The sequence below is a fragment of the Sus scrofa genome, chromosome X, assembly GCF_054392235.1.
Source record: "Sus scrofa isolate SSC_HxYL_T2T_F1_AM1 chromosome X, Sscrofa_HxYL_maternal_Yorkshire_Landrace_v2.0, whole genome shotgun sequence".
NCBI lineage: Eukaryota > Metazoa > Chordata > Mammalia > Artiodactyla > Suidae > Sus > Sus scrofa.
Window position 1 is genome coordinate 71,459,928 of NC_139401.1, and position 11,182 is coordinate 71,471,109.

The 11,182-nt window shown below is 47.9% G+C and overlaps 1 protein-coding gene across 1 annotated transcript; it reads left to right on the forward strand.

Moving 5' to 3' along the window:
• The first annotated feature begins 1,214 nt into the window (after positions 1–1,214).
• FGF16 (fibroblast growth factor 16) lies at positions 1,215–10,610 on the forward strand. Its single transcript, XM_001928840.4, has 3 exons — positions 1,215–1,733; positions 8,139–8,242; positions 9,613–10,610. The coding sequence occupies exons 1-3, from the start codon at positions 1,460–1,462 to the stop codon at positions 9,856–9,858; spliced, it is 624 nt and encodes a 207-aa protein (XP_001928875.1). The 5' UTR covers positions 1,215–1,459; the 3' UTR covers positions 9,859–10,610.
• Positions 10,611–11,182: the final 572 nt, after the last annotated feature.

Here is an 11,182-nt window from a genome sequence, read left to right on the forward strand (position 1 = left end):
TTGCGGGAGCGGTGGAAGGTAGCCAGAGCCCCACGCGGGTGCAAACTGCAGACAACAACGCAGTTTAATAGGCGAGCAAGACTCTGAGTGTCAGGCCCTGAGAGGGGCCCCAGGGTTCAGGTGGCGTGCAAGGGTGCGGGGCGTGGGGCAGGACGGGCACCTGCTTCCTAGGTCTTCTCAAAGCTGCCAGTTGCCCCGACTGCCTCCAGTTCCCGCCCCAGCTGCCGCTCTTCCTGACAGAGTGTCTCCGAGGAGGGCACAGGATAGAGCGAGGAAACACCTGTTTCCAACAAGAAAAGAGGTGAGGGAAAGCCCCCACCAGACTTCCAATGGCCTCTCATCAAGTTTGCTCTCTAGAGCCTTGTAAAATCGCGCCCAGAAAGCCAGTGGAGATCATTTTTCAAAAAGATCACTTTCTATTTCTTCCTCCCCCCTCCTTTTCCTAAGTTGTAACGTCCCTTTTTTTTCTTAATGCCTTCTTCCCTCCGTGAGGCTTCCCGCTCCTCCCAGACCCCTTAAGGCCCCCGCCTGAGTGCCTGCAGGAACCGCCAACACCCCCAATCCCACATTTTGCAACCGCACGCGTTTCCGGATTTTTCACTTCCTCCGCCCCCTGCCGAACTACAGGTGGGTAGTGAGACCGGAGGCGGGGGAGCAACAGAACAAAGAAACCAGGGAGCCCCTACCCCAGGCCGGGCGCCCCATCTGCAGCCTCAGACCAGCCGGAGAACAAGAGGGGCTCACCAACCGTGAACCCCCCCACCCTGGGGTCTCATGCCACTTTGCAGAGGCCGGCAGCTGGAGGCCGCGTGGGAGGTGGGTGCTGCCCCCGAGCAATAGATAGACCTCCACGCAAGAGGCCTAAGTGGCAGTGGACGCCAACAGCCTCCACGCATTGGGCTCCGTCATTTCATCAGCAGTTTCAGAAAAACCTTCCAAAAGCAGTTACGCCTCACTGCAATGTGTAGCTTTTTCCTGCCATTTTTTTTTATAATAAAAGAGGGAGTGAAGCTCGCTCGCTCTCTCCCCCTCCACCCCCCTCTCCCAAAAAGAGCCAAATGGATACGAGAAGGAAGGGGGAAAAAAAAAAAAAAAACCCACACACCAATCTCCGAGGGGATGCCATTGAGGTGTGGCTTGTATTTAAATATCCAATATGTCAATGTAAGGGGAGTGGGTATGTATATAAAGTGCCGTTTGCATCTGATAGCTCCACGAAGCCAGCTATGAGAGGCTTGGGGAGATGGATGAGGAGGGGAAGCGGCGCTTTGACTGAAAGCAAGGTCAGGAGCGCGCTGCCCCACGCTCCCCGCCGCTGAGAAGTTCCTTGGACGGGAACAGACGTCGACTGCAGCTCGGCAGAGCGCGGAGCTAGCGAGCGCCGCCGAGTCGCCTGCGCCCGCGGCGGAGAGAAGCAGTTCGCGCCCCGCGGCCCCGGCTCGGCCCCGCAAGCCCAGCCATGGCGGAGGTGGGGGGGGTCTTCGCCTCCTTGGACTGGGATCTGCACGGCTTCTCCTCGTCTCTGGGGAGTGTGCCTTTAGCTGATTCCCCGGGTTTCCTGAACGAGCGCCTGGGCCAGATCGAGGGGAAGCTGCAGCGCGGTTCGCCCACCGACTTCGCCCACCTGAAGGGGATCCTGCGACGCCGCCAGCTGTACTGCCGCACCGGCTTCCACTTGGAGATCTTCCCCAACGGCACGGTGCATGGCACCCGCCACGACCACAGCCGCTTCGGTGAGGACGCGGCCGGGAGGGACGGGAGGCGAGCGGACAGCGCGCTGGGGAGCCGACGGCTCGAGGCTCCAGGCTCCGGCTTGGGGCCGGCGGACCGCCCCCGGCTCAGCGCCGTCTGGGCCAGTCGAGGCGGGAGGCCGCCTGGGACTCGGGGCGGACAGGACGCGAAGGTGCGGACTTGAGCCGCGCGGCGGCGTCTGGGCGCCTGGCACCCCCCAACGCTCTTGGGAGGAGGCGGGGGCCCCTTGAGGTACGGCCTCTCCTTCACCCACTCCACCCTCCTTCCCCCCGGGAGCATGGGGATTGTTCTGGGACCTGGACGCTGCGCTTCCGAGGAAAGCAGGTGGAGCTGGGAGAGGGAGCATCTGCCAAGGAGGTCACGGACCGTGGCTGCAGTGCGAGGCTGAGCCTCGAGAGCAACAGGGTTGTCTCAGCAGATTACCTGAAGCCGGAGCCTTTGTGGTTGATGGACACAGTGTGCGGGCAGCCCGCGCCCGAGATGCTTTTGGCCCACTGGGACATGGCAGCCCTGATACCTGCCTGCCTCTGGGTTGTTCTGCTGGTGTTGGGGGCCAACCCAGACAGCAGGGCAGGAGCTGGGTATTAGGGAAACTAGGAAAGTTCCCAGTGGCCACTATGTCATAAATAATACAGGGCACAACACCCTGGGGCAGCTTTTGCCCAGAGATACCTGTGGACCCCTCGCCTCAGTGAGAAAACAGCCCTGGGCCCACTCCCAGCCCTCCAAACAGGTGTCTCTTGGTCTCAGGACAGAAAACACTCAACATCCATCCAGGATTTTGTCAGCCTGCCACTCCACAGATTGTTAAAAGGGCACAGCTGCCTGTCTTACATATATAACACAATTAATACAAACCTTGATCTGGGACAGAGATCGTTGGGTTTCTAAGCAAATGTGTTCATTCCTCAACAATTTGGCCATTTTTATTTTCAGCTTCCTATCCTCTACTAAACTACGATTCCAGTGCAATGACCGCCACTGCTACCCTTCCTTGGGTCCTCACATCCCCCAATGCCCTCTACTTCCTCCCAAGGACCCTATGAGACAAAGAAATCTTCTATCCTTTAAACCAGTTAAGAGGCTTTGCCTACCCTCAGGAGTGATACCCTTCCCTTCTTCTTCCCACCCTCCCCCACAGCCCCCAAACCTCCCCATCCTCCTATTCCCCCTGTTTTGTTAGAGCTGCATCCTAGTGCACTGTAAAAAGCTGAAGGTGGACGGGGAGGCAGAGGCCTGTTCCTGGGCAAAGCTAAGTCTAGCAAACAGTTTAGGGCCAGGGCTGGTCTTCCTTGCTGAGAGCAAGCAGGAACCTTAATGAGGTCTATGTCATCTTGGAAAAATGCACTTGGAGAGCTGGAGTACTGTAGGTTGTGTGTGGGGTGGGGGGTAATGGAGGGGTGCAGGTGTCTGTATAAACTTGCAGCAGGTCCTCAAAAGGGTGATAAGGTGGGGTGGTGTAAGGGGAGAGAGAGGGGTTAACTTGGCTCCTTTCCCTTCCATCGCTTGTAACTTTGCAGTCCTCTTTTGTTCCTCTTCAGACAGAATGGGGCTCCCACCCTGGCTTCAGAGGCCCGCAAAGCTCCCAGAAATGGCCTAAAGATATTGGGGTAGCCTATTCCTGAGATATGGAAGACAAATCATGAAATGTTGGAGAAATGTAGGGTAGGGCAGCAGAGGTGGAGAAACTATGAGCTTGGCTCCTAGCAGCTACAACTTTGACTCTGTGCCTAAGCAGAGCCCAGTTACCTACAAGGTCAACATAAATCAGTAATAGGCTCTTGGGATAAGTGGTCTTTAATTACCTCCCTAAGGACACATCTTGATTTCTTTTCATCTCTCAGGCCTGCTAAGGGTGTTAAGTTTAAGGAAAAACCAAAGGAAATAAAACTGGCGGGAGGAAGGGATGTTTTCACTGCTGCTTAACTGCTTCATTTTGGGTCTTGCCTTAAACACACACACACATGTACACACACACACTGGCTAAGACCACCTCTACATCACCTTTTCCCTTTCCTCCTTCCCTGGCTTCCCAACAGTTCTGAGTATTTTCTGTAAAGGAAATGATAACTGGTCAGAGCTGTCTCTTTGTAACATCCCCCGCCAACTTTCAAGCACACATTTACTCTTTCTCAGTTTAGCTTTTGGCAAAGAAAGAGGTGGCTTTTGAGTTTGCTAACTCTCTCCTCCCTCCACGTTTGAGTTAATCAGCCAGAGTATTCAATAAATCGAAACTTTAACATTCCATAAGTGCTTTAGCAGTCAACATTCCAGCAGGGTAAAGTAGGCCAGACTTAAGATATAAAATATTATAGATTTCTGCTTGGGGGGAGGAGGTAGTCTCCAAAGGCCATGTAAAGTAAATAGCTATTTGTTGTAATTGGAGAGCAGGGCCCCCAAGGATTATCCTGGAATCCATGTGTTCAGAACGAGTCAGGCTGAGCCCAAGAACAGCCCCGACTCCAAATAATAACCTGTTGGCACAGCTTCTGCTCCCCCTCCCCATCCACCCCCATTCTACAATCGGTAGCCAGGAGTATTTCGCCTGGCTGGTGGCGTTTACATGAGGTTCACAAGGGTATGGACATTCCTGAGGGGCACCTGTGGGCTGGCAGAGTGGAGCTTGAGGAGAGACCTCCCGCCAGGTGGGATGGAGCAGCTGCTTTGGTTTTTGAGTAATCTGGTTCTTATTTGGTAAGGTGCCAAAGTAGCACTGTCTTGGCCATGAAGGTCTGAAAGGATGGCTGAGGGCGTTTGGGCGGTTATGGAACCAGATTAAATGGCATATTAGCCAGTTATCTAGCTAGGTTCTGAATCAGTGGAGCCCAGAACAGATCAGTTTTGGCTGAAGCCATGGAGGAAAAGGCGTAAAAAAGAGAAGGGTCTGGAAATTGTCCGGCAAAGGCCAGAGCCCAAGGTAGACAGGTCAAAATGAGGCAGAGCAGAGGGAGGTCCTGGGCTTTGAAGGGGATGAAAGTACTGAGGACAAACTTTGTCTATTTAATATTTTGCTTCAACGTTCTGCTGTTAACAGCCCTCTCCAGCTGTAGTTGGGAAAACGTGAAAATGGCTTGTTTTCTCTCTCCCTTCATGCTGGCTGGAATTCAGAAGAAGGTTTATGAATATCTGTTACATCATCATGTGCCACTGGGTTCCCACAGTTTGTATCCAGCTAATAGGAAAGTTGGCAAAAGGAAATGATGCCCAAAGACAGCTGGGCAGGGATGATTCCAGCTGTTGGAGACCCCTGTTACTGGACACAACCCAAGTGACTTCCTGTATGATCTGTCCTTTGGCATCAAGGTTAACAGAGAGTTGGAGAAAAACTGTGGTGACTCAAACGGCCACACCTCTTGGGTTTCATGATTTGTTCTTACACCAGGTCTTGGGTGGTGAGATCACAAGCTGCCCTTTGCTACTTAATGAGCTCAGGGTGGTCAGCAACATGAGATACTTACAGAATGAGGGAACTAGACTCCAAGCTCAGAAGTAATCTGCCAGAGCAAAGTAAAGAATTGAAGGCTCCCAGTGGGTTGCTATTCCTCAAAGTTTAGCACCCATAACTGAGTTGTGACCTGGTTTCTTGTTCTCTGGCCATACTGGCCACTCTCCTTTGAACACCACCCTGTTTTTTCTATAGCCCTTTTTAAGCACAGTAGAACTAAAACAGCACTCTCACTGTGGTCTGAGGCAGAACAGAATGGGACAGTCCCCTCATTTATGCCAGGTATTAGATCTCAGTCAATACAACCTTAGATCACGTTAACTTTTTCCCCTTTTTTTTTCTAGCTTTTTAGTAACTTTTAAGTTTTACATGACTAGCTTCACATTAGCCTTTTAAAAAATCTCATGAATCAGCCATACTGAGCTGACCTTGTTCAGTCAAATCCCTTGAGCCATAGTGTATGTTTTGCTAGGCTATGTGTCCCTATTACAAAAATGGGCAGACTTGGCATTTATTTAAAAATGTGTAGAAACACAAAAGAACAGTCCATGTTTTCAAGAAAATGTACATGGTTGCCTGAAGTGGGGAGGAGGGTGGAAGCAGAGTATGGAAATAAAGAGATAAATAGGAGTTGCCTGGTAGCCTAAGGATAGTAGTTAAGGATCTGGCATTGCCACTGCTGTGGCATGGGTTCAGTCTCTTCCTGGAAACTTCCACATGCCACATGTGTGGGCAAAAAAAACAAAAACAAAAACAAAGAAAAAGCCCTTCCACAGACTAATTATGATAATAGGCCATGAAATAAGGAGTATGATTAACTCAACTCTCTACACTTGAGGCTCACTCTTCCCCAGGAAAACTCCAAACACAAAACATCTTGGATAACTGGTTTGGGAACCAAAGTACAGGACTTTACATTTATTCTAATTAATGCTTATTTTGTTGGAGTCAGCCCATTTTTCCATTCTTTCAAAAGCTCTTTGGATTTTGATTGTGTCGCCCCCTCAGCTGTATGTCTTCTGGAACTAGGGTAAATAGCCCCCCTACGTCCTCTTACAAGTCATTTATTAAAATGTTAAACAGGTCAGAACCAAAATCAAAACTTTTTGCAGTGTTGGAATTCCTGTCATGGCTCAGTGGTTAATGAATCTGACTAGGAACCATGAGGTTGCGGGTTCGATCCCTGGCTTTGCTCAGTGGGTTAAAGATCCAGCATTGCCGTGAGCTGTGGTGTAGGTTGCAGACGTGGCTCGGATCCCACATGGCTGTGGCTCTCGTGTAGGCCGGCAGCTACAGCTCCGTTTAGACCCCTAGCCTGGGAACCTCCATGTGCCACAGGAGCGGCCCTAGAAAAGGCAAAAAGACCAAAAAAAAACAAAAAAAAAACAGAAAAACTTTTTCCAGTGTTAACTTAAGGGTTTGGTCTATTAAATCAGTATCTGCTTAACCCTTACTTGGTACCAGGTTATTTTCCCTTCCCCTCCTACCATCTTGTTGTCAACCTCCTTTCCCAAAACTTTTTTTTTTTTTTTTTGCACTATAAGCGTTAGTAACAACCAGACTGAGAATAAAACTTGGAGGATTTCAATGCTAGAGGCCCAAAGCCACGCTTTGAGTGCTCTATTCACTGGCAGCAGGAGATTGTTAGATTCTTTGAATAGGTCCTAGTGTTGCTCTGAAAGTTTCCACACCCAACCCACCAGCCCAAGTCACTGGGCCTCTTCAGGAGACTTCCCAGTGGAGTTTTGGACCTGATTTCAAAATTGACTGCTTAATTTTTTAAATGATCTTTAAGGAATCAGTCCCACTTCTTATGTAGAATATTATTACCCTTAAGAATTACATTTTTGGATAAAATAGCCAGATATGAGCTCATTTCATACCTCTGGATGCCTCTGTGAGTCACACGTACCAAGTTTGTGATCTGTATGTTGAAAAACATGGTTAGAGAATATCAAAGAGAAATCTAGTTGACCATTACATCTGTATTCATGTAATAGATGTGCTATCTTAGAACAAAATTTTGAAGCCTTCAGTATCACCAGAATTTCAGTTCTGGTTCCTTTTTCCCTCTTAGTAGTCAATTTCTTTTTCTCCCCTACTTCTGCTGGGTAAATGAAAATGTTTACAAATCCTCACCTCTAACCTTGTCAGCTAGCAGGACATTTCTGAATGTCTTCCCTTTCCCCTTAAAGTTGCAACATCTCAACTCATTATCAAGTCTAACACTACCTGCCAACTCTTTGCCATAGATAAAATTCAAATCCTCAAGAAAGAAGGGGAGAATATCAGGCTTGTCCCCCTGAGTCTGCACCGACCGAGAGTACTTTTGAGGAGAAAGCTCTCAGCAGGCCAAGGTTTTCCTCCTGCCATAGACAGGAGGAACAAATTTAGTGAGTGGCCTGTGTGGCCTTTGTTAGAGTCAGCTAGAGACAACTGACAGCCCCATGTGGCTGTAATGGCATGGGAGCTAAGAGGTACAAAACAAATTCAGCCCAGCCTGGAGGACAGCAAGGTAATGCTTGCTTCCCCCTAGGATGGAGGGAAGCGACCTTGGGAAGATAGAGAAACCTGGCCACATTCTTTCATTTTGAAAGCTGCCGTCCCATTTCTTGAAATAGTGGTCTTTAACAGCAATAGTACTTTGTAATTATGGAGATTTTGTCGCCAAAACCTTTTCATAGTGTCTTCCTTATAATATGCCTAAAAGTGTTGAATAGAGGCAGAAATTGTTTCCCCCATTTTACATATGGACAGACTAAGGCCCAGAGAGACACAGTTCCGTTCTTGCTACACAAGATGGTTTCATCAGGTAATTTATCAAAGACACACAGGGTTGGCCTTCCCTTTGGGGATAAAGGACTGGTAGCTCATACCATCTGAATAGCTTCTTCCTAGCTTGATATCAGTGATAGAAATGGCATTCACTTTTTTGCTCTAGGAATCCTGGAGTTTATCAGCCTGGCTGTGGGACTGATCAGCATCCGAGGAGTGGAGTCTGGCCTGTACTTAGGAATGAATGAACGAGGAGAACTCTATGGGTCGGTAAGTTTAAGGTTTTCTTTCCCTTGGAAGCTATTACCACCAGTGTTTGGATCATGTAAGGCAAAACATTTGTCTAGTACTTGAAAGCACTTTTGTCAACTATAAAGGATTAGTGTCTTCTAGTCATTTGTTGGCTGCCCAGAAATATGTTTCTTGCAACATAACACTTTAACTCATTCAGCCCCCATCAGAACAGAAGCTTGTCTATGATACATTTGCTTCTGCCTTCTCCATTAAGGGACCAGCTAATCTGATGACAATAGTAGCCTGTACTGGCTTATTAGTAGGTGGTAAGAGTTTGGGGCATTAACCCTATCAAAGAACACATCTGACTTGTAATGGGTACCCAGAGGAGTGGCCAACCAGCTGGCACAAAAATAGGCAGTGGAAGAGCTGGCCTTCAGATTGAGGATTCTGAGATTAATAACACAGTCCTCAATGTCCAGATTGCTTTGGTGGAATCCCAAAGGCCAAATGAAACAAACACATGAAGAGTGAGGGTTCCAGGGTCTGGTGACAGCCCTAATTTCCCATCTAGGACTAGGTTGGCCACAGTGCATATTCTTTATTCTGGAAGCCAGCCCAGAGCTGGGGAATGATGAGTGACTTTGCTGACCTTAACCCTTTCAGGGGATCCCAACTCCTGGCTTTGGCTTTTGAGTCATACAGCACACTTTCTGGCTGCCTGAACCCCATGAAATCAGAGCACATTCTTCCCTGACACCTAAGAGATAGGCCTGTCCCCAGCACTCAGTATCGGCAACCCAAGCAAGTAGTATGGTGGCTAGATCAAGTGTGAGAGGGGACAGAGGCAAGAGACCCAGAAGCTGCCAGCTTGAAGTAGCCAGATTGGAGGAACTTTTCAAGGAGATCTTTTCTGAGCTTTCCAACTGACAGGCCTGAGACCCTTCATTAGGAGGGATCACAGCTCACCTCCCATGGAGCTTTATATAGATCTGAGGCCTTTGCCTGTCAGCTGACATGGCTGACTGCAATCTCAATGGATTTGAACATCATTAGCCCTGAGTAGGGAGGAAACTTGGGGATGCCAGCAGGGCACTGGAGGCCATAGCAGAAATTCTCAGGCTCAAAGTGCCAGGTGAGCCCATCTCCCCCAGTCTCCTGCCTTCCAAAAAGATCTCACCTGAAACACTTTTGCATGGCTCATGAAAGAGGGTGAAAGTGATACAGACAGGACTATTTGGTGCCATTTGGAAAGAAGGTGCCTCAGGAATACTGGGAAATAGGACTGAAATTTTCTAATATCAATAATATCAATGTGTTATTACTATTTTAGTTTCTCCTCCAGCAAGCTGAGATGGGAGAAATAGTCATATAATGGGCTCTGCTTTATTTTCTCACCCTCACAGAAGAAACTCACACGTGAATGTGTTTTCCGGGAACAGTTTGAAGAAAACTGGTACAACACCTATGCCTCCACCTTGTACAAACACTCGGACTCGGAGAGACAGTATTATGTGGCCCTGAATAAAGATGGCTCACCCCGGGAGGGATACAGGACTAAACGACACCAGAAATTCACTCACTTTTTACCCAGGCCAGTAGATCCTTCTAAGTTGCCCTCCATGCCCAGAGATCTCTTCCGCTATAGGTAACAGACCCCTTGTGTGACCTCTGTGACCCATATACTCTGGGGCCGCGGTTGTCTCTGGAAGCACTATACTCATAGCTTTTCAATCCTCTTTCCTATCAATTTAGATAACAGAGAAGCACTTACTGTTCAACTAGACCCATGTTCCCTTGTTGTTCAAAGTGTATATCAAGGTTGGGTTATTTTGGGGAGGGATGTGGGGGAGGGGGAGGGCTAGAGGTAATCTTGTATATATTTTTTCTTTACTCATGTTCTTTCCCCTGAGGTGGCACGAGAAGGAATGGGGGCCCCCCTGCCAAGAGCCAGGGGTGTCTAGCCCCATAATCTACCCAAATATCTTGACAATGGGTAAATGAAAGACCAAGGAATCTGTCATTGATGCTACCTACAGAGATTTGGAAAATTCTCGATAAGAAAATCCTTGGGGCTACAGCCCTGCTGCAGCCATTCCTGTATTGGCTCTGCACATTTCTCATCTGTCCTGACATGCAGTTTTCCTGCCATTGGAAGTGGGAGATGGGGTAGGTTGTAAGAAAATGATATTAAAATGTAAGCATGGATACTGTGCATAAGGACAAACTATTTATGAAATGTATATGCTATTTATTTTATATATTTATTTATTTCAAAATAATTTTATTTTTAATGAGAGATGCTATGACTGGATTTTCATCAGAAAGAATAAGGTCCTACTGAAACAGGATAAATGAGTTATTAAAGGCTTTTATTGGCAATAAAATTGTCTTTATATTGTAACCACTGTCTAATTCTATTGATTTGTACACTTAGTAGGATTAGAAGGTTGCTTAGTTTCTTTTACTACTTATTAGACTCTCCTGATGTTGGCATCACACTGCCTAGGCTAGATGACCCATTATCTACAATATTAGCATTATCTAGGGGCCCTATCCGAAATCCTTTCTGGTTCTATGACTTTAACCTGAGTGGTGAATCAAAGCTTCAGGAAGGCCTGGACCAACAGCCCTTGTGGAAGCTCCCATTTGTGTTTAGGATTAGGCATAGAGAAATCTCTTGTATTTGGTTGGGGCCCAAAGTCCAAAGGTCAGAAAGCGTAACTTGTGGCTTATTATTTGGGATTCAAAATAAACAATAATCAAATGGGAGAATAGTTTTTTGAACCAGTCAGTTTCACTTCTCGGGTGTTCTCCTACTCCTTCTTCAACTGCCCCCCCCACCCAATCCTCTGCCAGTGCTTCTCCTAGAAAGAGTTCTGGGTTTTCCCTAAAGCAACAGTTCTTAGATTATATGGTCTCTTGACCAGCAGCATCATCTGGGCACTTGTTAGAAATGTAAATTATCAGGCCATA

What these genes read in the sequence shown, in the direction of transcription:
- FGF16 (XM_001928840.4), top strand. Translation starts at nt 1,460, where the DNA reads ATGGCGGAGGTGGGGGGGGTCTTCGCCTCCTTGGACTGGGATCTGCAC. An exon ending in CCACGACCACAGCCGCTTCG is followed by an intron (nt 1,734 to 8,138) that starts GTGAGGACGCGG and finishes TTTTTGCTCTAG; the next exon opens with GAATCCTGGAGTTTATCAGC. An exon ending in GAGGAGAACTCTATGGGTCG is followed by an intron (nt 8,243 to 9,612) that starts GTAAGTTTAAGG and finishes TCACCCTCACAG; the next exon opens with AAGAAACTCACACGTGAATG.